We start from the raw sequence: 26648 nt of genomic DNA, 5'->3' as shown, positions 1-26648 counted from the left end.
GTTTGCCGTGTGGCGTGGATGATCATATTCAAACAAGTCATCCATAACCAAACTACATAAGGTGATTCTATAATTATTAGGATCTTTTTTCTTCAAGTGTTCTTCCTCAAAAGTATCTGGATTGTCCATTTTGCATTCGAATACAGCCCCAGTCCAAATGGCATTTTCTTCAATTTGACTAGATATAGGTTATGGATATGGCTGTATAGGTATGGCTGTCTTGCTCTGTTGGTTCTTGTATGCTTTTTCGAGGTTCGTCTTTTTCATTTTTGTAGCTTTTTTCTATGGACAACTTTTTTGTAGAGGGAGATCCTCATCAGTGATAACTCGGCTACTTTTATGTAAAGACACTAATTCAGAACTATCCAATCTCACCAGTTTGACTTGAAACGCATTTGTGTTCTTGCTCGGTCGGAGCTGTTTTGCTCTCCGAGGTTGCTTTCCTCTCCTCAGGGAGTTCAGGAGGGGGGGGGGGGGGTCCGAAACCTAAAAACATACACGCTTTGGTCTAAACTCTAGCTAGAAGTCCTTTTAGTCAATCTTGAAGAGAATGGTAATTTTTCTCCCTAAACACCCTTCATCTGAAGAAATATAGAGCGTTTAGACTATATATTAGGCATGGCAATTAAGGAGTGTTGGGGGAAGTCGCATTTATTTTGAGCATAAGTGAAGAAATAGATTCATATACTTACTTATTGAGACGGGGGAGGCGTAATGGCATTCCCTTGGTACATCAGATAAATATAACAGTACAGTCAGTAGGTTTGAAGGTATTAACGTACCTATAAGAAAATGTACCAGTTTGAAAATATAAACTCTCTTAATGTGGTGCGTTCTGCTATTAAGTCCACTATTATGATATAAAACTAAAGATCAAGGCCAAAACTTCAAAATGGCTCAAGATATTCGACCCCCTCCTCCAAAACAATTTCGACGGGATCCATACTGTAAACCTTTAATAATAATTCAGCATTAATATTTTTTAATATTATTTCTTTTAACCTTCAGCTATTTTCGTGGCCTTAAACCTTTTTTTTTATAAATAACTATTAAATTAAAAAACTGATAAAATGGATGTATTGCAAAACTTTTTACACAAAAAAAGGAATGTCAGAAGATTGACACCCTGAAAAAGAAGCAAAATGTACTTTAAAAAATGAAAGCATGCGTTTCGGTGTATTTTTTTGGAGGAAAGATTTTTTCACAAATCATCGTAAAATTTTAAACAACTATAGTAGACATAAACGGGAGCATAATGAGCTATATTTGATTTGTTTTGAGGGGAGCCCCTTTTAAAAAACAAAGTCTTCAAAATTCAAAGTCTTATTGTAATAAATGTCTCTATGCTTTTCTAACCTAAGGTTGAAGTGGAGACAGCGAATTGGTGAGCAGCCATCGAGTAATGAAGTGACTATGCTTAGCCTAAGGAAGACGCTGACACATAGGTCCATTCGAGGAGCCGAGAAACACTTGCAATAAAAAAAAACAAAAGCAATGATTTGTGGCCGCACCCCAAAACGTCTCTCTTTATGTTTATGGGTTTTTGGGTTTATGGGTTGCATGCACTTTTTCAGATTACATCCATAAAATTCCTAGAATATTGTGCGTCATATACAAATAGAACACAAAATTTGCTTGTCATAAATTCTATAACAGAGATAGAATGCCTGTCAATCAGACAACCAGATTCATCTTATCAGAAAAGATGTGTGTTTTCGATTCATCGGTAGATAAACGCTTTCCTCCGTTTTTTATTGAACGACCAGTTAGTTTCTTTTATTATCTCGTACAAAAAATAACTTGAAATGCCTAGAGAAAATGTTGATAATCAAGTCCAAAAACTGCTTAAAAAGGTAAACTTATGTTATTACATAATAACAGTTATGTTATTATTGTGCATAACTGTTAATATTGTTATTATTGCATAGCTGTTATCATTTCAAGACATCAAAGAAAAATTGTATTCTAGTTGATTCGTTTGCTAGAATTTAAATCCTCCGATTAATCTTTTTATTGAATTTTTCCCCTTTTTACCTTTTTTTTGTATTGAACTTAGTCATATTTGGCTCTGAACCGTTCAAATTCACAAGCAGACATGAGGTTCACATTCACACGAATAATTTTTTATCCATTGCACAACAATAGTGAATTACTTGGACAGCAATTTTCTTCATTTCTACATATTATATGTTCTTGTTTGTTCCTAGATTTTAATTTTATGGTTGGCCTTTTAATTTTTGTTCTATTTTTCTTTTTAATATTACTTACCTCTGCTTTTATGATAGTATTGATCAGGCTGGTACTCAAGAGGCTTCAACCCTCCTCCATCGAAGGTGCTTTCTAGAACAACAGTACAAAAATGTATCTTTCTATTGAATTTTTTTTTAAGAACTTATTCTGAGCTTTTCAATTCTAGCTAACGAAATATTTAGATTGAACTAAATCAAGGTTTAATTTTTTTTATATATGGTAGAATTAAAGTTTAGATTAGATTAGCCATAAACAGTTGGCCGAAAAGGTAAATCTTGGGAATTATGTCATCCTTCATCCGTAGAACAAGCCCTAACCATCTCAACCTTTCTCTCATTATCAAACAGCTGGATGGTAATGAACTGTAAATAAGGGGTGGCACGGCTCAATAGTAACCGAAACTCTTAGAAACAAAGTCTTGATAACAATAGATACATCTAAAGAATCGAGTTTTTATGATTATGAAAAATAAGTCAAATTGATCAAATTGAATGGTACCCATCAAAACCTACGAGCCTGAGAAAACTTTTCCCGATTTTGAAAAAGGGTGGAAACATCCCCAAAACATCAAGCGATCTGAATGAAAATTATTCCATCAGATTCAGCATACCAAAGAACCCTTCTGTCCATGTTTCAAACTCTTATGTTAAAAAATTTGGAATTTTCCACTTTTGCCAGAAGAAAGATCACGAATGCCTGTTTATTTGTTTTTTTTTTCTTCCTTTTCCAAGGGGTAATCATATCGAACCAGTGATCTTAGAAAATCGGGAAAGGGCTCATTTTATCGAAAATCAAAAGTTCTAGCGCCATTTTTAAGAGACCAAAAATATTGGAGGGCAGCTAGCCCCCCTCCCACACTCATTTTTTCCCCAAAGTCACCCGATCAAAATTTTGAAGTTGCCATTTAGTTCAGCATAGTCGAAAAATCTAATAAAGATGTCCTTGAGGATGACTTAACCCCCGACAGTCACAGGTGGAAGGGCTGCAAGCTATGAGCTTTTTCCATGGCTTACGTATTAATTTAAAAAAAACTTTCCGAAACAGAAGCTTTCTAAAGAAAAGTAAAGGCCATTTCAAACTTAAGGTCAGAAGAATTAGAAACAACAATAACTCAAACTCCAAACGACCAGAAATATACGGACAGAAATTAACTAAACATTCATAGCAAAAAAACATACAACAGGTACTAATATAAATGAATAAATAAATTTAAAACGAATAAAGCTTAAATTGAATACGCAAACCAAGCTTAAAGCAAACAAAAATACTTTGCCTTTGAAGTATAAAGGAAACCCAAAACCAACAAAAATTAGATAAACAATCATAGCGAACACGTATGCAATAGGTACTAACATAAATGAATAAATAAATTTAAAACGAGTAAAGCTTAAATTGAATACGCAAACCAAGCTTAAAGCAAACAAAAATACTTTGCCTTTGAAGTATAAATGAAACCCAAAACCAAAAAAAATTAGATAAACAATCATAGCGAACACGTCTGCAATAGGTACTAACATAAATGAATAAATAAATCTTAAAACGTACGAAACTTAAATTCAGTATGCAAATCAAGCTTGAAACGAATAAAAACCACTAAAAACAAGGTTACTTCACAGCTTATCTAATATATATCAATAAAAACTGTACAAATAAACCAACTAATTAAGTTTCCCTGTGTTTCTAGGATTATAGAAAACTAGCGCTTTACTGAAAACACAAAATGATATAGGAGTTTAGGTACAGTAAAAATAAACCATTTAAGGATACTTAAAACTATAAATATAAATCATTTTAAAACGTATTTCTTTCAATTTAAGATTGTATATTACTCACTACTGGTATTATAGCTGGCGAGACCAAAATGTTACCTGATAAATCAACCCAGTATTTCTGCCTGCTGTTCAATGACTGCTGCTATTCCACAAATATTTAATTTTATGATTATTATTTTAGGTAATTGTAACGTTGTATACTATTACTCACTGATGTCACAACTGGTGTATTGAAAAGCTTTATAGACTAGTTTATTGTTGTCAGGTGTCGTACTCACTTTTGACTCCCAAGTCAATACTCCTGTTTTTTATGCTTGGCTTTTGTGATTTCAGTAAAGCGCTAGTTTTCTATAATCCTAGAACACAGGGAAACACCGTTAGTGGGTTTATTTGTACTATTTTTATTGATATATATTAGATAAGCTGTGAAGTAATAATTTTTGTTCCTTTTAAATTTCAACTTCGCTCTTTAATTTCCCCGGAAAAACTTTTTTTTTTAATTAATCTATGCTCGTTTTTGATAAAATTTAATTCATAAAAAATACTGTTATGACCTCTTTTATTTATACGGAATAATTTCTGCTCGTTTTAAGTTTTAATGTTGGTTCTTAGTTTCAGTTGAAAACTTTTTTTTTTTGTTTAATTTCTATTCACCTCCAATTTAGGGTAAGAATTGAAGGAAAAAAAGAGTTTAGAGAGGGGAAAAAAAATCAAAACAGTGTCGTTTCTTTTTCTAAAAAAAAATAATAAAAAAGAAGAACCAGATTTTTAATTCTTTGTTTTAAATAATTAAATTTAGTCCCACTTAAGAAAGTATCTCCAGGCGAGTAGTTTAGACACAAAAAATTAACTGAGCGGACAGGTTTGTATATCGACATACTTGCGGAAAATTCTGCTAGCTCAACAGAAATTTGCCTTTAGGCATAAGGATTTATTTGACCTTCCCCTAAATAAAAAGCCATTCATTACTCAGGGGAGATAAGACCCTCAACCCTTACCATGGATTGAAGGAAAAAATAAGTTTAGAGGAAAAAAAAAATCAAAACACAGTGTCGTTTCTTTTTGTAAAAGAAAAATTATAAAAGAAGAAATAGATCTTTATTTCTTTGTTTAAAAAAATTATATTTAGTAGCACTTAAGAAAGTAGCTCCAGGCGAGTAGCTACGACACAAAAGGTTAACTGAGCGGACAGGTTTGTATATCGCCATACTTGTTGGAAATTTTTCTAGCTCAACAGAAATGTGCCCTTAGGCTTAGGGATTTAGTTGACCTGTCCCTAAATAAAAAGCTCTCAGAAACGAATGGAAATTTTAAAAAAAGATTTTTTCTTGTGTAGATACCATATATGGTAATATAAACTAAGCTTGTTTTCATTTCAAAAAATTTGGAAAGAATTACCTGAATTCTCCTAGGGAACTATTTTCATTTGTCTTTCTTCCTCTTTGGATGCACAATCTTACGTATAGAGAGAATATTATGATGGAATTGTCAAGTAAATAACTTGAATAGGTAAGTGTAACAATAACTAATCCTTCTTTTAATATAAAACTTGGAGTAGTTCCAGAACCACATGCATACACTTCTCCAACCCCTAAGCGGCATGAGGTTGGGGTCAGGGATGTAATTTTCTATGGGGCAGAGGGGGGAAATTTCTCTCTCAGACTTCAGTTTTCCTCCAGACCCCAATTTACCCCCTCCCCTCCCAGCTGAAATTTGGTTTCTCTAAAAATGTTGTCAAAACTAAGATTAGCCTGCACAATTCAAGCGTCCACTGAAACAGGTCATTTTCCTTTAGTACATCTTTACCTTTTTTGTTACTATTCGGCTCGTTTTTCAGTTTTCTCGGTCATTTTCGTTTGATTTGAGGAAATTGGCTCCAACGTTGACCCCCCCCCCCACGAGATTTTGACAAAATTACACCACTTGTTGGGGTATGGATTTAATGATCTACTCAGAATGTCATTGCAAACCATGAATTGGATGAACTCTATTCCCTTTTGAATCAAAATGCTTGACCAAATACCTTTCTGGGACATGTGTTAAAAAAACGAGTGCATCACATTTGCAAAAACAGTGAAATTATCTGAAAATGATCGCATAGAAGGGAGAAAGCCATGATTGAAAAAAAACAAGCAGGAGTCAAATACAAGCCACTCTAATTCGAAGTCGAACGCTGTACCAACAGAACCATGCCTCTAACAATCTAATTTGATATATTAGTGTTTGTACCTTAATTGCGTAGCTTATTAAGGGGGCTTGGACAAAGAACATACGGGAGGTGTTCTTATAAACCTCCGCTTAAGGGTTTTGGACCATAATTGTTACAATGATGATATCGTTTAATACTTCCAAGCTTTTCTGCTTAAGAAGTGACATCAAAAGTGTTGTTTTTAGTACTATATTACACTTACGGGTGATAGAATTGATAAACATCACGTAAATATGAGTAACAGCTTTCAAATGAGCAATTAAACGTCACTCTAAAACATTCTGGTAGTCCACTAGCCCCAGCTTTTACACTTGAGACATGGCACCAAAGGTGCCGTTTTTAGTGCCATTTGGAACCAGCTGAGATTGGAATTTATAGGAAGGACGTAGAAAGGGCAATATTTTGTTATGGGGCAGGGGGGGGGGGCAACTGCCCCCTCCAGACCCAACTTTGCCCCTCATATCTAATTTTGCCCCCCTCCAAGCTGGAATTTAGTTTCTGCAAAAATTGTTGTCAAAACTAAGATAAGCCTGGACAATTCAAGTATCCAGAGAAACAGGTGAGTTTTCTTAATTATATCTTTGCCTCTATGGTAATATATGACTAATTTTTTCCAGTTTTCACTGTCGTTTTCACTTGAAATGGGAAAATTAGCTCAACTTTGCCCCTTCTCCCCGGGGATTTTGACGAAATTACGCCACTGAATGTAGATATGAGAAATATATTTTAAATGAGCTATTAAAAATTTGTCTTGATACCTGCGATACCAATACGCCCAGTAACAATACGCTCATATCGATAGCAATTAAATAAATACATTCGATACCGATACAGCGTGCAACCCTTTCCCGTGGGACTATGGAGGGTCATATCATCACCAAAACTGAAGATATTTGACCTTTGAACTATGTTGAACAAAATGGCTATCTCAAAATTGTGATTGAATCACTTTGTTGGGAGAAGTTATCTAAAAATTGAAACTAGCATATTACTTGAAGTAACATATTACTTCCAGCTTATTTACTAGATTTGTTTTCAGAGAAAGCTCAATGACGAAGTTCATTCAAATTTTTTTCTTTAATCTTGCCTAAATGTAAAAAAAAATTCCAATAAAGGTGGCAAAGTCTTCTGTGTCTTGTAATTGCAAACGAAATGTTGAGTTCATAGTTGTATGCTTGGTTTGTCTCATTTCCCCATATATACGACGTATTTTCGACGCAACACCTCAATTTATGTTACCTCATTTAAGGTGTTACGTCGGTAAGGCTATAGGGGGTTGTGTCAACCCCAGGGTTTTTATCATCTGATTTTGACTCTTATAAAATAAGCTAGAACTTCCAATTTCCTATCAAATGAGCCCCCTCTGAAGTTATACGAGCACCCCTTCCATAGGAACCATATATGCCCCCAGTGGATGACTTACAACGGGTGCCCCCAGGATCTGGGGGGAGGTGTGTCAACCCCAGAGATTTTGTAATTTAATATTAGAACTAATTTTAATGAAATGGCTATCTCAAAATTTTTATTGAATGGGTTTGGGGAAAAAAGGGCGCGTGGGGCTAGTTGCCCACCGATATATTTGGACTCTTAAAAAGTGAACTAGAACTTCCAATTTCCTATTAAATGAGCCCCTTCTGAAGTTTATACGAGACCCCTTCCATAAGAACCATATATACACCTAGGACGTAACTTACAACGCCTGCCCCTGGGCTCGAGGGGGGGGGGTCGTGCCGGCCTGGGAGTTTTTGTTATCTGATCTTTGAAATATTTTTAACAAAATAACTATCTCAAAATTTTTATCAGGTTCATTTAGGGCAAAGGGGTGTAGGGGGCTAACTTCCCTCTGATCAGTTTTGACTCTGAAAAAGGGCACTAGAACTCCTAGTTTCCAATCAAATGAGCCTCTTCCGAGGTTTATACGATCAGCCCCCTCCATATGAAGTGACTCTTGGGGAAAAAATAATAAAACGTTGAAGCCTTATGGCCTTTACTATGGGCAAAGCTATAGTGTCGCATAAGCTTTTTGAATCCGAAATTTTTTTCTCCATATCATCATCACCATTCTTAACGAGATAATTAATATGAAATAATCAATAATTTTGCAGAGACTAAAATAAGAAAGGCCCGATTTAAATAAATGGAAAATGTTGTTAATTAACGAAATTTTTCTTAATAAACAAAATTTTGTTAGAATTTAGCCTGAAAATTTTGAGAGATAGGAAGAGGCTCCTAATCAGATTTTGCCACGGGCGCAGGAGAGGTCAGAACCGGTATTGGATGGAGGCAAATTAAGTTTGGTTTTCGACATGCGGGTTGTGTACCTCAAATTTTTTAACCGACATGAAAAGGAAATTATGTTCTTATTGAATATTTTCCCATGCCTTTCTATCTCTTAGCTTTCTTTACAATCTGTCTAATCCAGTTTCTTACTAGATAGCGTCCCGTGTTACCGTGCGCTTTAGTGAAAACAAAATACGTTTGAAATGTTTTCACTTTTCTTACTTTTATAGATAAAAAAGTATAAAACTTTTAAGGAATAAATATCAGTATATATCAATTAAACTGACAATCCATAGTCATTTGTTTTTTGTTTGTTTGTTGTTGTTGTTTTCTTTTCAGTAAAGCGCAAATTGTGTTCTGGTCTTGAGAAGGCATGGGGGTTATCAGCCCTACTCATGTTAATTTTTGGTCGTTTTGAGTTTGACTTGCCTATTTATTGTAATTTCTGTTCTTTCATATACTTATTGATAGTGATTTGTTGTAGTTTTACGCTTGGGAGATCATTTGGGTACTTGTTAAGAATCCGATAAGTATGTGATAATTGTATTGTGAAGATACCCGGTACTTTCTATGAGACAATGTGTAAAACAAAGGGTTCCTCACCCCGGGAACTATATTTAAACTTTAGTTTTTTGGGGTTTAGGGGGAATAAAAGGTGCCTAGGCTGGGTTAGTTTAGGTTGCATATTTAATATATGATATACTTTACCTCCCCCCCCCCCCGCTAATGTGCAAATATAAAGCCCAATTTTGTTCATAAACTATTACATTTTCATCTTATTTTGTTTTATTTCATTAGCATTAACGAAACTTCACTTTTCGCATACTTACCGGATACTTAACAAGTACCATTATTTGACTTTATTTCTGCTCATTCTTGACTTAATAGAGCTCTTTACGTTTCTTTGAAAAACTTATTTTGTGGGAAAAGTTTTTTAAATTAATACCTGAAAGATGGTCTGGTGGATGGAGCTGATATCCTTCTTTGTTTTAGTTGATAAACTTGATAAACAAGCAGACCCATATTCAGAGGTCTTTCTGTTTCGTGTCTACCTCTTTCTTCCGTTGAGATGTTACCCGAAATAAGATCTTGTGTACGTGTCTGACCTAAATGCATTTGATTGGTCGGTTGAATAGTTGGAATTCATTTCCAAATAATAGACACTAGCTTTATTAAAACAAGAAAAAGAAAAGAAAAATGATTGAACTAGTCAGTCTACAGATTAGAAATGATTATTTAACTGCTTATTGACTGGCTATATGCCCTTCTTGCAGTAAGTATTAGTTTACTTACAGATTTTCATGAAGCCCAGTTTTATTGAAAGAGCGTGACAGAATGATGGATCTGCGCATTTAAATGATCTTCACGGGTTTACTGGGCTGATTCATATCTAGATCACACACAAATGTATGAAGCTATACTTTTAAGTCAGATTATTCTGTATAAACATTCAAGGTGTGCAGACACGTACGCAAGGGAGTAGAGGCGGTTTTAGGGAACGGACAGAGGGAGCACTTGTTCGGGCGCTGAAATTTTAGGGACGTGATATTTCAAATAAATTATTTAACGGTTATAACCATTTTTTAAATTTTGTTTTTATTAAAATAAAGTAGAGGGCACAGTTAATAAAAGAAAATGAATTAATTAAGTAAAAATTATTAAATAATGATAACTAATAATTAAATCATAATAATCAAAAAAATAAATTTAAATAATTATTAATAATTAAATAATTAAAATAATAAATAAAAAAAATAATTAATTAATTGAAAATAATCTTGTTACTTAATGAAAATTTTGTTAAAATTAGGCCTGAAGTTTTTGGGAGACAAGGGGGGTGCTAATCAAGATTTTGTCTCAGTGAAAGAGAGGCCAGAACCACCACTGCAAATTTTTTCCTCATTTTCCTTAGTTTTCAGAGCATTCAGTTTTCAGAGCATTGACTTAATTTCTTAGTTTGACAGAGTTGATCCCATCATAGGATTTGAATGCCCAGAATGAGCTAGTGTATGCGTGCCTGACCATATACTTTTTGTGATTACATAGCAAATCATTCTATTCAATTAAATTTCAACTAGGTCTAGTCTTGTTCATTGGAAAACCACATATGAGAATAATCAAATTTAATTAAAAACATCTTATGCATAGAAAGGTGACCATAAGCTATCTCTAAGAATAATAAAGTCAAAATTAGGAAGTTTGGAACAAACCTAATTGATGAATTTCATTTATTATTGGTATTCATATTTTTATTATTATTTTTATTATAATTATTAAAAAAATTATTATTATTATTATTATTATTATTATTATTATCATTAACACTATTATTACTATTATTATTAACACTATTATTATTACTATCACTGATTTATTACGTATCAATTGAAGACGAAGTATACGATAATGGATAAAATCAGCAAAGACTCTGAAATGAAATCACATAAGTACTTGTGTTGTGAGCGTCCATGACGGCAGTTGTAAATTTTCTAATTCTTAATACAACAGCTGAGAAAGGGCGTGTAATATTGTACTTCATGGATGCCACAATGCAGTGATGCAGATGCAGCATGTGCGGATGCAGCATATAGCAGCATGATGTGCCACAATATAGATTGAACCTGGCAAATCCATAAGCCGTATGGCATTCTTCTTGACTGCCATAAGAACCTACTAAAGGAGCCAACTAGCAGATGAGGAGTCGTGTGAGCAATATTATGAAATCATCACAATGAAATCTGCTAATAAGATTATTTTCCTAAATATAAACTGTACAAAATTGTGCTAATTTACGCAAGATATTAATTAATATTCTAGTAATTACCTGAGACAGTCGTTTTCGCAATCAAACAGTAGCAATAGGAAAAAAAGACTAGTCGTTTTCTAACAGTGGTAGATCTATATCATAAGTATTTTAAGATGAAAATTATATTGGATCTGATATACTTGCGCATTTAAAACTGGATTATTTTCTTCACAACTGTACTTAGGTACCTGATATCCAACCATTTTAGAGTGTATCTAAAGATATTTATAAAAAAGGGGGGGGTTCAATATTGTAAAAAAAACATATGTCTAAGATTCCACATTTATTTTCTATCTCAACATGGTAAACGGAAGACCTCAAGCGAGGCTGGAGAATGTAACCCTCAAAAACATCCTGTGTTGCACTTATCCTGTGCACGCGCAAACGGTTTTTAGCTTAGGTAAATTCTGTGGAAAAAATTACCTTTGAAGAAAAATAAGAAAACTATACAAAAAAAATTATAAAAGTAACTTCATGGGCATAAAGCACGTTTGGTACATACACGATACATAGCATGAAAATTTTACGGAAGAGTGTAAAAACTTGGAAAAGGGAACATTATGCGAAAATGTGTGAAACTGTAAGTCGAATTTGCAACTCGATTTTGAAACTCGATCTTGCAAGAGCGGGTTGAGGCCCATAGGCTAACCTCCTATATGCAAGTAGCGAAACATATAATTTGTGTTCTTGATTTTGAACATCAACAATAAACTTCCGTTTGTAAAAACTCAAAAATTGTAAGAAATGTTGTTCTGAAAGTAATATGATTTTATAAAAATTACAGGTAACTCAGTAAAGAAGGTACAATTTTCTGCAAAATTAATCACCTACTTAACATATTTACAACGATTAGTCGACTAATTTTTTGCTTTAAAAAGAGAATCAAAGCTTCCATAAATACCAAATGAGCACCGGAAAATATTCTCCGAGAATTCCTTTAAAAATCTTTAAGTTTCTTGCCATGGTTGCAAAGCTATACGGTAATAAAAATGCATTCCACCAACTTAGTTGAGAAATAGTTTTGCAATGAGATTAGAATTCAGAAAGTGCAGTGGTTTCAAAGGGGGAGGACTGCGCTCTCTAGTTTCTCCATCCTGATTTCCCTTCAGATTTGATGAATATCTTGGGTATTCTCACTGGAAATTGCTTTTTTTTTGTTTTCATTGAAACGCTGAAAAACCAACAAGTTAATAGTCGGAAAACAGTGGTTTGATGAGAAGAAGTTGATGTTTACATTATATATGCTGTCTTTTTCCTTGATAATCTGGATTTCACATTGCAAGAAAAACGGCTTACAATATGGCTTGCAATATATAATGTTTACATTATATATGCTGGCTTTTTCCTTGACAATCTGGATTTCTGTTATTGGATAGTCAAATTATAAGAAAAACGGCTTAAAATATGGCTTGCAATATATGATGTTTACATTACATATGCTGGCGTTTTCCTTGACAATCTGGATTTCTGTTTTTGGATAGTCACATTATAAGAAAAACGGCTTACAATATGGATTTCTTGTTATGAACCAACACACAGCAATCTATTTGTCTAGGAAAGGAAGTTGGTTATAAATTTCAGAGGTTTCCATCAACATTGATAAGCAAAAAATATGAAGCACTAGGCAAAGGGTCAGACCCTTTTTACCACCTGCTGGATGTAGACCATGGAGTATACAAACTTCAGCAAACAAAACTCAACTCGAAAAATTCCACCCAGTGAATTTAACAAGCTGAAACCCGAGGTACTAAAATTCAGTCTAATAACTCGTTATTAGACTCTCGTTTGGCACTCGTTTGACTCTCGTCCACTCGTTTGGCACCTTCAAAAGACTAGTAAAAAATATTTGTTTTCATGTGATTAATTTTCTTTACTTTTTCCTGCTGCCAATAGTTTTTTTTTTTTTTTTTTTTTTTTTTTTTTTTTTTTTTTTAGATGTTGTGATTCACTGTAGTTTTTTTTTTTTTTTTTTTTTTTTTTTTTTTTTTTTTTTTTTTATGAAGCAAATGCTTCACATGTTAAAAGTTCAAATGCTTATGTTTATATGTTTAAATATTAATGTTATGTCTATATTATTTAAATCTTAAGCGTTTAAATGTTTAATGTTTATTTGATATTTTCATAATCCCCCTCCTACAGGCCATGGAGCCTTTGTGGGGATTTGTTGATTGTTATGTAATTATTTTACTGATATATGGAAAATAAACCTATCTATCTATCTATCTAAAAAAAAAGACGAATCCCAAACGAAATTTATCCCCATTTCAACCCACAAAAAGTTCGATTCAGCAACTATGATGGAGATGACTCGTCTTGACAACAACTTACCAGGACATTTTGACTGAAGAAGTGCTGGTTGAGTGGAGGGAGTATAAACAAATTTTGGTAGTGGTATTTTGAGACGTTTCAATGATGATAATAATACCAACAACGGTATCAACATGCTGGTCAAGCTGGTGAAACTCCAGAGTTGTTGATTAGTAAGTTGTTTACACTGTTGGTCTATGATCATGCGTTGTTGGATAATCAGTAGCTTCCCAATCAAGTTTCTGCCCCCTGGAGGACAATTCAGCATCCAGATTTTTCTTGGAAATGACAATAGTCACAGTAACTATAACTTCAGAAAGTTTGTTCCAATCATTGAGAAAAAGAATTTGGCAGGGCCTGCGTTAGGATAGACTGCTTTACAAGTTTCAAGTCATGAACTCAGGTTCTTGAATTAGGACCAAGAACAGGAAATAATGCTGAGAGAGTAATGGACTTCATTAACTTGTAGGTTAGAATGGCATCACCTTTTTTTCTCCTATACTCAAGTATTGGGGCTTTCAGCTTAGCTAGTCTTGGAGGGTAAGAAAGTTCTTGCATAACAGGTATCATTTATTGACTTGTCTCTGCATATCCTTTAGATTGTTATGATGTTCAAATTATAGCAACTACATCATAAACGATGACAACAACGTCAACGGTAACTGCAATATCATTGGTGCCGATGGTATTGATGCAACAACGATAGGATTGATATTCGCTGTATCATAAACGACGGCATTAGCAAAAGTATTATCATTTTCAGCGATAGCGCTCTTGTCGATATCCTTATCGTACTTATCATTACCTAGTCCTTTCATGATTGCCCCTTCACTACTTCCCTTAGCTCTTAGCTAAACCCCTTCTTCCCTCCGCAACTTACTTTATCCATCCTTCATTAGGAGTTGTCATTACGTAAAATTGGTCCATCACGTGCTGTCCCTGCTTGTGGTTATTCCATGACAACTGACAACCGAATTATATGTGTTGGTTGATTCTTATGGAGTCTAATTTTGGCTGGTTTGAATTCTGAGCTTTCTAATTTTTGTTTAAACCAACTTTTGCTCAGGCTTTGCTTTGCTGAGCAAAGTTTTACTCGGTTGCAATATGTGCCGGTTGAAATTTGCGGGGTTGAGTTTTACTGGGATTATTTTTCTTTTCACGCGGGTTGAATTTTACGTGGACTGAAAGCATAAAATTTGGACCCGTGTGCTTCAATGTAACATAAAATCTTATTTTTTTTTTCCTTTATAGTCAAACTGATAATTCAAAAGAAGTATTTAGATAAAATTAATATCTGTAAGGCTTTTAATTGAATTAAGATTTACTTTGAATTGTTATGGGAACCTTCACGACACGTTCTATTGGGATGGATACCTTTAGATCCATCAATAGAACGGTTGGACTCCCCTCCACCTCTTGAGGGATAAGGAAAATGTGCATGAAGCGCGACATAAGTCTAAAGTTCTACAAGAATATATCCTACTTAATGTCAAAGGGGTCATTGTTGGAAGGAATGACACTGAAAAGAGCCCAAAATACGAAGATAGGAGAGATACGAAGGAACCTCCCCCCACCCCCAAAGAAAAGCACAAAAGTCTGACGAGTTTTCCCATATCATTTATTTTTCACAAAATATGCTGTTATTTGTGTCTGCTTTTGAATCCCCTCCTCACCATAGTATTCACTCTCCCTAAAATGAAATTTTGAATGAAATATTGGCTCGCTTACTCTAACTTGGCTTGGTATATCTTATAGAACTAAGATGGCCCAATAATTTTTTTTTTCTTGGCAAGATTTGAAGTGACACTTGGGGTCAGGGAGCTAAAAATCTCCATCGCATATATTTTGCGCAGTGTTGGAATCGGGGTGAAGTGCTGGAATCGTATTGGATGTCCAGTGAGAAATTTTATTTCTATATCGATGCATGGATAAATTGGGCTATAGAAGCTCGATCGGTATAAAAACTGTGTCCCTTTTTCCTCTTTTGACTAGACCAACTCTGCAGAATTATTTCTCGAAGATGGGTTTTCGTTTGTTTTTTGTATATTTTTTGTTGTTGTTGTACAACTTTTGATTTTTGTTCTTGAGGCAGGGATGATTGCTTTGATGTGCAGGAAATAAACCACAAAACAAACACGAACAAACCATTCGAAATAAACTCGTAAACGCTTTTCAGAGATTACAATTTGCAAAAATATCAAGTATAGACTAAAAAATTTTGGAAATCACAGACACATCATGAAGATCATAATATTTTGGGGACTATGTTCGGAAGTTATCCCATCTAATTCCTCTACCCTCTTGTCGTTCACACCGATTTGTGTTTCAGGCTGTACCGTTAATAGACAGTTCAAAGGATAGACAGACATTCACTGAGCTGGTCAAGGATTATACCAGGTACGTTTTACCCTGCTTCATAGGATTGTAGCGTATCATTCATAATCTAGCTTTTTGATTATTGTGTCGCGGAGCAACACTATTGCTTTCACAGCTGTTTTTTTTTGCTATCATGCTATTGCTTTTCCGGTCGGTTGCTCCAAAGTGGTAAGGTATAAATACTTGAAATGTGCCTGGGCATGGGATTCGTGAAACAGAACAGAAAAGCTCGAGAGGAGTTGGAACTGTCCGGAAAAGTTGGGTATTGTCAGCAGTTCTCCGGGAACAAAAAAAAGCTATTTTTTCCTCAAGTTGTATATGATATCGAAACAAAACTATCCTATCTGGGAAGGTAAACTTTTTGTGAAAAATTTTATATCATAATCCCTCAGCATATTAAATTATCTTTCTGAGAACCGGAGAACACAATTGTGTGTCTCCTAGATTTCTTGGAAATAATTCTGGAAGTCAATCTCGAACACTAAATTCCGCTGTTTGGGTTGTTTTCTGTTTTCTGTTTTTTTTTCACCTTTTGTATTTTAAACGAGTAATATTATGAAAAGCATGCAAGATGACATGAACTTTCTTATATGGAGCTGAAATTGCTTCTCCAGGAATGAAATAGCTTCAGAAAATATTTCTGTTGTGAATTGTTGGTTCTGTGAATTCCCTACATTTTGTCAAAGTAAAATGTCCTAGATTTGAAGCTAAACTTTTTGGAAATAAAAAAAAAAACTGATAGAAATTCATTTTATTTCTTCATAAACTTAAGCAAAATTTTCATGTCTTACATACATTTTGGGAAATAATAGTAGTAATGTATCTATATATTGAAAATACACATGTACTTACACAAGCCTGAGGCATTGATATGCGTGTAGTTTAACCGGTACATTGGGTTACCAGGGCCAGTCACCTATTACTACGAACGGTACTTACCTTACCAGACGGGTTTCTGCAAAGTGTTATGGGCTTCCTTGAAAAAATACCAGTTTAAAAAAAAAAAATAAATAAACATGTACCCATGCTCTTTCTTCTGGCAAAAAAAAATACAAATTCCAATCAAAACTGGTCAAACGTGTTAATAACATGTAAGTTATAGCTATTTGATAACTCGTTCAGTATCGCATCTATTATTAGCGCTATCAATGGTATTTCATTTGCGTAAAGCTATCTCGATTTGACAAAACTTTTATCGTTCGCATAAAACTAACTCAATTTGCAAAAATAGTATTCCATTTGCGTAACTATGCTCTGAATGTCCTTAATGAGGATATAAATAATATAGAATGACATTGTGACTTGACCTAGCTTTACCTCTCCGATGTGATAGCTGGTCTTTAGCAAACTTAGCCATAGCTAGTTGAAACTCAGCATAAATATCTTCATTTTTAGCCTAATTGCGAAGGTACTAAAGGAACATTGAACATTTTTTCTGATTTTGTGTGTTTTTTGCAGGAAAATAGCTGGTCTTTAGCAAACTTAGCCATAGCTAGTTCAAACTCTACATAAATATCTTTATTTTTAGCCTAATTGCGTAGGTACTAAAGGAACATTGAACATTTTTTCTGATTTTGTGTGTTTTCGCAAGAAAATAGCTGGTCTTTAGCAAACTTAGCCATAGCTAGTTGAAACTCTGCATAAATATCTTCATTTTTAGCCTAATTGCGAAGGTACTAAAGGAACTTTGGACGTTTTTTCTGATTATGTGTGTTTTTTGCAAGAAAATAGCTGGTCTTTAGCAAACTTAGCCATAGCTAGTTGAAACTCCGCAAAAATATCTTAATTTTTAGCCTAATTGCGTAGCTACTAAAGGAACATTGAAAATTGTTTCTGATTTTGTGTATTTTCGCAAGAAAATAGCTGGTCTTTAGCAAACTTGGCCATAGCTACTTGAAACTCTGCATAAATATCTTAATTTTTAGCCTAATTGCGTAGGTACTAAAGGAACATTTAACATTTTTCTGATTTTGTGTGTTTTCGCAAGAAAATAGCTGTTCCTAAGCAAACTTAGCCATAGCTAGCTGAAACTATGCATAAATATCTTCATTTTTAGCCTAATTGCGTAGCTACTAAAGGAACATTTTTGTTGTATTTATTGGTATCAATATTCCGTTTTTTAGAGTGTCGGTTACTATTGAGCCTTATGTGCCGGAAATCATGAATTAGAATATCTATTTAGCTGTTTGGGTTTTCGGACATAGTTTTCTAGATGTTCATGGGTGGTAGGTCCTTGGAGAGTTTTATGACTCCTCCCTCCAATGAATTCAGATGGTTTTAGGACTCATCCCCCTAGCCATAACTCCATTCAACCTTGAGCGAAGATATAAAAGTTTGATGGAGTATTTTTCTACTTAATAACTACATTAATAACTTCCAAGATGATAGGACTGTATGACACAGAATTTATCAGTTACCGAGAGTTCAATGACTCCTCCCCCACAATGACTTCCAGGGGTTTTATGACTCCTCCCCACAATGAATTCAGATGGATTTAGGACTCATCCCCCTAGCCATAACTCCATTCAACCTTGGGCGAAGATATAAAAGTTTGATGAAGTATTTTTCAAGTTAACAACTACATTAATAACTTCCAAGATGATAGGACTGCATGACACAGAATTTATCAGTTTGAAAAAATCATCTTGTGGTGTTATATTCGAATGTGCATTTTTATTATTGTCTATGGAACTCGAAGAAATTGACTGTTATCATTGGATAGTGAACTATAACATGTTTGAGTATGATAAAAGCTTGTGGAGTACTACATTACGTAACATAAACAGACTGGGATCCTACGATAGAGTGATTACACCACTTAATAATGCTGCTCGGTAATTGAGAAATGTTCAAGAGGAAGTCAGTGAAATTTGCAGCTTTTTCGGGGTTGAAGCGCTCTACGTAAAGGGCAATGTACCTACAGATAAAGTTTTAATTCAAAAGTGTGACCCTAGGATTCCACTTTTCAATCTAGAATAGTTTAAGTGTCCTAAATTTGAAGGGGGTTATCACCGTCCTGAAGACGAGGTTAGGTTCTTCGCACAGTGGATACCTAAGAACATACCTGATCGTGATAAATTCATAACACATGGTAAAAACTATTCTATACCATGGGACCATCGTTTGTGGATGTTTAAGAGTGAACTCTAAGTACTATTTTTATGTAAACATTTGTTGTTGTGTTTTTTTTTCTCAAAAAAAATCTTTTAATACGTTCAAGCAATAAATATCTTGAAGCTTAACCTGTCTTTATTCTTTAGAATAGTTCTATTGTAAGCAAGTAACAAACTCTTTCCTGAAGTTACCTCTGGGATACAAGATACTGAACTTTCATTTCAGAAACTGAGAAAATAGTGTAAGTAAGTAAGTAACAGAGTCTTTCTTTATGTCTTCTATTGTATACAAAATACAGAAATTTCATTACATACACTATGAAAAGGATGTAAATAAGTAGCAATTTCATTCTGGAATTCACCTGCTGGATAAACAAAGACATTTCGTCCAAGAAATTATGACAAAATTCTAAGTAAGTAACAAACTCTTTATTGTTTACACGACTTAAATACACGATGTAGAAATTTAATTCAAGAAATTATGAAAAAATTCTCAGTAAGTAACAATTTCTTTCTTGAAGTCAACTCTTGGATACACAATACGGAAAATTCATTCAAGAAATTATGAAAATATATGTCAGTAAGTAACAAACTCTTTATTGATTTCACCTCTTGGTTATACAGTACAGATACTTCATTCAAGGAATTATGAAAAAATCGCAAGTGAATAACTTTTTTTCTTCTCTTTATCACAAACAATTTTCACTTAGCTACATGATGTAGCAATTTAATTCAAGAAATTATTAAAAAATTCTCAGTAAGTAACAATTTCTTTCTTGAAGTCAACTCTTGGATACACAATACGGAAATTTCATTCAAGAAATTATGAAAAAATTGTAACTAAGTAGCAAACTCTTTCTTGAATTCACCTGTTGGATAAACAAAAAGACATTTCGTTCAAGAAATTATGACAAAATTCTAAGTAAGTAACAAATTCTTTATTGTTTTCACGAGTAGATATACGATGTAGAAATTAAATTCAAGAAATTATGAAAAAATTCTTAGTAAGTAACCATTTCTTTCTTGAAGTCAACTCTTGGATGCACAATACGGAAATTTAATTCAAGAAATTATGAAAATATTTGTAAGTAAGTAACAAACTCTTTATTGATTTCACCTCTTGTATATACAATACAGATACTTTATTCAAGAAATTGTGAAAAAATCACAAGCAAGTAACTTTTTTTTTCTCTTTAGCACAAACAATTATCACTTAGCTACACGATTTAGAATTTTAATTCGGGAAATTATGAAGAAATTCTCAGTAAGTACCAATTTCTTTCTTGAAGTCAACTCTTGGATACACAATACGGAAATTTCATTCAAGAAATTATGAAAATATTTGTATGTAAGTAACAAACTCTTTATTGATTTCACCTCTTGGATATACAGTACAGATACTTCATTCAAGAAATTATGAAAAAATTGCAAGTAAGTAACTTTTTTTTCTCTTTATCACAAACAATTTTCACTTAGCTACATGAGGTAGAAATTTAATTCAAGAAATTATTAAAAAATTCTCAGTAAGTAACAATTTCCTTCTTGAAGTCAACTCTTGGATACACAATGCGAAAATTTCTTTCAAGAAACTATGAAAAAATTGTAACTAAGTAGCAAATTCTTTCTTGAAGTCACCTGTTGGATAAACAAAACGACATTTCGTTCAAGAAATTATGACAAAATTCTAAGTAAGTAACAAACTCTTTATTGTTTTCACGAGTTAGATATACGATGTAGAAATTAAATTCAAGAAATTATGAAAAAATTCTCAGTAAGTAACCATTTCTTTCTCTCTTGGATACACAATACGGAAATTTCATTCAAGAAATTATGAAAATATTTGTAAGTAAGTAACAAACTCTTTATTGATTTCACCTCTTGGATATACAGTACAGATACTTCATTCAAGAAATTATGAAAAAATCGCAAGTAAGTAACTTTTTTTTCTCTTTATCACAAACAATTTTAACTTAGCTACATGATGTAGAAATTTAATTCAAGAAATTATGAAAAAATTCTAAGTTAGTAACAATTTCTTTGTTGAAGTCAACTCTTGGATACACAATACGGAAATTTCATTCAAGAAATTATAAAAATATTTGTAAGTAAGTAACAAGCTCTTTATTGATTTCACCTCTTGAATATACGGTACAGATACTTCATTCAAGAAACGTGATTAAACACGTTTTGAAACTACATGCTATTTGCATGCCTTTCCTTGGCACATGTCCAAACGAGCGGGGATTCCCCACTTGTTCCTGCACATCGCAAAAAGTGAGCAGTACGAAAACTCCACGTTTTCAGCCAGACTGATTTTTTAGACAACACCCATTTTTAGGGACCAATCAGAGACAGCGGAGGTTGCTCAATATACAATAACTTGATTGGTGATTGGTTACACACCACGACGGCGCATACATAGTGAGAGAGACATGCAAAGTCGACATAGCTTTATTTCATTTTTTTAAGGTTAATTTATACGAGGTTACGTGCGCGCACGTAACCTCGTCTAAATTAACCTTAAAAAAATGAAATAAAGCTATGTTGACTTTGCATGTCTCTCTCACTATGTATGCGCCGTCGCGGTGTGTAACCAATCACCAATCAAGTTATTGTATATTGAGCAACCTCCGCTGTCTCTGATTGGTCCCTAAAAATGGGTGTTGTCTAAAAAACCAGTCTGGCTGAAAACGTTGAGTTTTCGTACTGCTCACTTTTTGCGATGTGCAGGAACCAGTGGGGAATCCCCGCTCGTTTGGACATGTGCTAAGGAAAGGCATGCAAATGGCATGTAGTTTCAAAACGTGTTTAATCACGTTTCTTGAATGAAGTATCTGTACCGTATATTCAAGAGGTGAAATCAATAAAGAGCTTGTTACTTACTTACAAATATTTTTATAATTTCTTGAATGAAATTTCCGTATTGTGTATCCAAGAGTTGACTTCAAGAAAGAAATTGTTACTTACTGAGAATTTTTCATAATTTCTTAAATTAAATTTCTACATCATGTAGCTAAGTGAAAATTGTTTGTGATAAAGAGAAAAAAAAGTTACTTAATTGAGATTTTTTCATAATTTCTTGAATGAAGTATATGTACTGTATATACAAGAGGTGAAATCAATAACGAGTTTGTTACTTACTTAAAAATATTTTCATAATTTATTTAATTAAATTTCAGTATTTTTTATAAAAGAGTTGACTTCAATAAAGAAATGTTTACTTACTGAGAATTTTTCATAATTTCTTGAATTTAATTTCTACATCGTATATCTAACTCGTGAAAACAATAAAGAGTTTGTTACTTACTTAGAATTTTGTCATAATTTCTTGAACGAAATGTCTTTTTGTTTATCCAATAGGTGAATTCAAGAAAGAATTTGCTACTTAGTTACAATTTTTTCATAATTTCTTGAATGAAATTTCCGTATTGTGTATCCAAGAGTTGACTTCAAGAAAGAAATTGTTACTTACTGAGAATTTTTTAATAATTTCTTGAATTAAATTTCTACATCATGTAGCTAAGTGAAAATTGTTTGTGATAAAGAGAAAAAAGTTACTTACTTGCAATTTTTTCATAATTTGTTGAATGAAGTATCTGTACTGTATATTCAAGAGGTGAAATCAATAAAGAGCTTGTTACTTACTTACAAATATTTTTATAATTTCTTGAATGAAATTTCCGTATTGTGTATCCAAGAGTTGACTTCAAGAAAGAAATTATTACTAACTAAGAATTTTTTCATAATTTCTTGAATTAAATTTCTACATCTTGTAGCTAAGTGAAAATTGTTTATGATAAAGAGGAAAAAAACGTTACTTACTTGCGATTTCTTCATAATTTCTTGAATGAAGTATCTGTACTGTATATCCAAGAGGTGAAATCAATAAAGAGTTTGTTACTTACTTACAATTATTTTTATAATTTCTTGAATGAAATTTCCGTATTGTGTATCCAAGAGTTGACTTCAAGAAAGAAATGGTTACGTACTGAGAATTTTTTCATAATTTCTTGAATTTAATTTCTACATCGTATATCTAACTCGTGAAAACAATAAAGAGTTTGTTACTTACTTAGAATTTTGTCATAATTTCTTGAACGAAATGTCTTTTTGTTTATCCAACAGGTGAATTCAAGAAGAATTTGCTACTTAGTTACAATTTTTTCATAATTTCTTGAATGAAATTTCCGTATTGTGTATCCAAGAGTCGACTTCAAGAAAGAAATTGTTACTTACTGAGAATTTTTTAATAATTTCTTGAATTAAATTTCTACATCATGTAGCTAAGTGAAAATTGTTTGTGATAAAGAGAAGAAAAAAAGTTATTCACTTGCGATTTTTTCATAATTCCTTGAATGAAGTATCTGTACTGTATAACCAAGAGTTGAAATCAATAAAGAGTTTGTTACTTACTTACAAATATTTTCATAATTTCTTGAATGAAATTTCCGTATTGTGTATCCAAGAGTTGACTTCAAGAAAAAAATTGTTACTTACTGAGAATTTTTTCATAATTTCTTGAATTTAATTTCTACATCGTATATCTAAGTCGTGAAATGAATAAAGAATTTGTTACTTAATTAGAATATTGTGATAATTTCTCCAATGAAAAATCTTTGTTTATCCAGCAGTTGGGTTCAAGAATGAAATTGCTTCTTAGTTAAAATATCCCCAGAGTTTACTCAATTAATTTTATTCATTTTATATCAAAAAGGTGACTTCAGGAAAGAGTTTGTTACTTACTTACTTACAATTTTTTCATAGTTTCTTAAAGGAAGTTTCTGCATTGTGTATCCAAGTGGTGACTTCAGGAAAGAGTTTGTTACTTGCTTACAATAGAACTATTCTAAAGAATAAAGACGGGTTAAGCTTAAAGATATTTATTGCTTAAACGTATTAACAGATTTTTTTCGAGAAAAAAACACAACAACAAATGTTTACATAAAAATAGTACTTAGAGTTCACTCTTAAACATCCACAAACGATGGTCCCATGATATAGAATAGTTTTTACCATGTATTATGGATTTATCACGATCAGGTATGTTCTTAGGTATCCACTGTGCGAAGAACCCAACCTCGTCTTCAGGACGGTGATAACCCCCTTCAAATTTAGGACACTTAAACTCTTCTAGATTGAAAAGTGGAATCCTAGGGTCACACTTTTGAATTAAAACTTTATCTGTAGGTACATTGCCCTTTACGTAGAGCGCTTCAACCCCGAAAAAGCTGCAAATTTCACTGACTTCCTCCTGAACATTTCTCAGTTCCCGATCAGCATTATTAAGTGGTGTAATCACTCTATCATAGAATCCCAGTCTGTTTATATGACATAATGTAGTACTCCACAAGCTTTTATCATACTCAAACATGTTATAGTTCACTATCCAATGAAAACAGTCAATTTCTTCGAGTTCCATAGACATTAATAAAAATGCACATTCGAATATAACACCACAAGATGATTTTTTCAAACCGATAAATTATGTGTCATACAGTCCTATCATCTTGGAAGTTATTAATATAGTTGTTAAGTAGAAAAATACTTCATCAATCTTTTATATCTTCGCTCAAGGTTGAATGGAGTTATGGCTAGGGGGATGAGTCCTAAAACCATCTGAATTCATTGTGGGGAGGAGTCATAAAACTCCTGGAAGTCATTGTGGGGGAGGAGTCATTGAACTCTAGGTAACTCATAAATTCTGTGTCATACTGTCCTATCATCTTGGAAGTTATTAAGTTATCTGTTAAGTGGTCAAATAGTCCATCAATCTCCTATATCTTTTCCTAATTTTGTATTAAGTTATAGATAGGGGAATGAGTCATAAGACCAAGTTAGTTTATTGGGGAAAATAGTCTCTAGACCCTTTAGGTCTCAACAACCAATGAATATCTAAAAAACTATGTCTGAAAACCCAAACATCTAATTGAATATTATAATTCATGATTTCAGGCACATAAGGCTCAATAGTAACCGAAACTCTAAAAAACGGAATATTGATACCAATAGATACAACAAAAATGTTCCTTTAGTAGCTACGCAATTAGGCTAAAAATGAAGATATTTATGCTTAAGATATTTATGCAGAGTTTCAACTAGCTATGGCTAAGTTTGCTAAAGACCAGCTATTTTCTTGCGAAAACACACAAAATCAGAAAAAATGTTCAATGTTCCTTTAGTACCTACGCAATTAGGCTAAAAATTAAGATATTTATGCAGAGTTTCAACTAGCTATGGCTAAGTTTGCTAAAGACCAGCTATTTTCTTGCGAAAACACACAAAATCAGAAAAAAATTTTCAATGTTCCTTTAGTAGCTACGCAATTAGGCTAAAAATTAAGATATTTATGCGGAGTTTCAACTAGCTATGGCTAATTTTGCTAAAGACCAGCTATTTTCTTGCAAAAAACACACAAAATCAGAAAAAATGTTCAAAGTTCCTTTAGTACCTTCGCAATTAGGCTAAAAATGAAAATATTTATTCACAGTTTCATCGAGCTATGGCTTCGTAGGGGACGGAAAATCTATTTTCGTTAAAAAACACACAAAATCAGGAAAAATTTTGAATTATACTTTAGTACCAGCACAAGTCTGCTAAATATGTAAATATTTATGTATAGTTTCACATAAAGATGGCTAATTTTGCTAAAGACCAGATATTTTCCTGCAAAAAACACACAAAATCAGAAAAAATGTTCAATCTTCCTTTAGTACCTTCGCAATTAGGCTAAAAAATGAAGATATTTATGCTGAGTTTCAACTAGCTATGGCTAAGTTTGCTAAAGACCAGCTATCACATCGGAGAGGTAAAGCTAGGTCAAGTCACAATGTCATTCTATATTATTTATATCCTCATTAAGGACATTCAGAGCATAGTTACGCAAATGGAATACCATTTTTGCAAATTGAGTTAGTTTTATGCGAACGATAAAAGTTTTGGCAAATCGAGATAGCTTTACGCAAATGAAATACCATTGATACCGCTAATAATACATGCGATACTGAACGAGTTATCAGATAGCTATAACTTACATGTTATTAACACGTTTGACCAGTTTTGATTGGAATTTGTATTTTTTTTTTGCCAGAAGAAAGAACATGGATACATGTTTATTTTTTTTTTTTTTTAACTGGTATTTTTTCAAGGAAGCCCATAACACTTTGCAGAAACCCGTCTGGTAAGGTAAGTACCGTTCGTAGTAATAGGTGACTGGCCCTGGTAACCCAATGTACCGGTTAAACTACACGCATATCCATGCCTCAGGCTTGTGTAAGTACATGTGTATTTTCAATATATAGATACATTACTACTAATAATACCGTAAATCCTGACTTCGAAACACAGAAGCCCCGGTTTTTAATTGTTTTCTAAAATTTTTGATTTTAATATTTATTATATTTTGACTTTTATGCTATGAAAAGTAAGCAAAAAGATATGCACTCTTCTATATACAAAAATGAACTGTACACTAAGAAATAAAAGTTTACATAATGTAAGGTTTTACAGATATTTATTAACCGTAGTAAATAATACAT

General features: G+C 33.1%; 1 protein-coding gene across 2 annotated transcripts in view; it reads left to right on the top strand.

Annotated features, from left to right (window-relative positions):
- The first annotated feature begins 1799 nt into the window (after positions 1 to 1799).
- LOC148940590 (uncharacterized) overlaps positions 1800 to 26648 on the top strand; it is a 394960-nt gene continuing 370111 nt past the window's right edge. For both annotated transcript variants that reach the window (XM_089105580.1, XM_089105581.1), the window contains exon 1: positions 1800 to 1853. In XM_089105580.1, the coding sequence (XP_088961706.1) occupies positions 1806 to 1853 (48 nt within the window). In that variant the 5' untranslated portion in view covers positions 1800 to 1805. The remainder of the gene's footprint in view (positions 1854 to 26648) is intronic.

The sequence above is a fragment of the Artemia sp. Qi Xiang Cuo genome, chromosome 19 (assembly GCF_049724085.1).
Source record: "Artemia sp. Qi Xiang Cuo chromosome 19, ASM4972408v1, whole genome shotgun sequence".
NCBI lineage: Eukaryota > Metazoa > Arthropoda > Branchiopoda > Anostraca > Artemiidae > Artemia > Artemia sp. Qi Xiang Cuo.
This window is presented reverse-complemented; position numbering and strand designations above follow the sequence as displayed.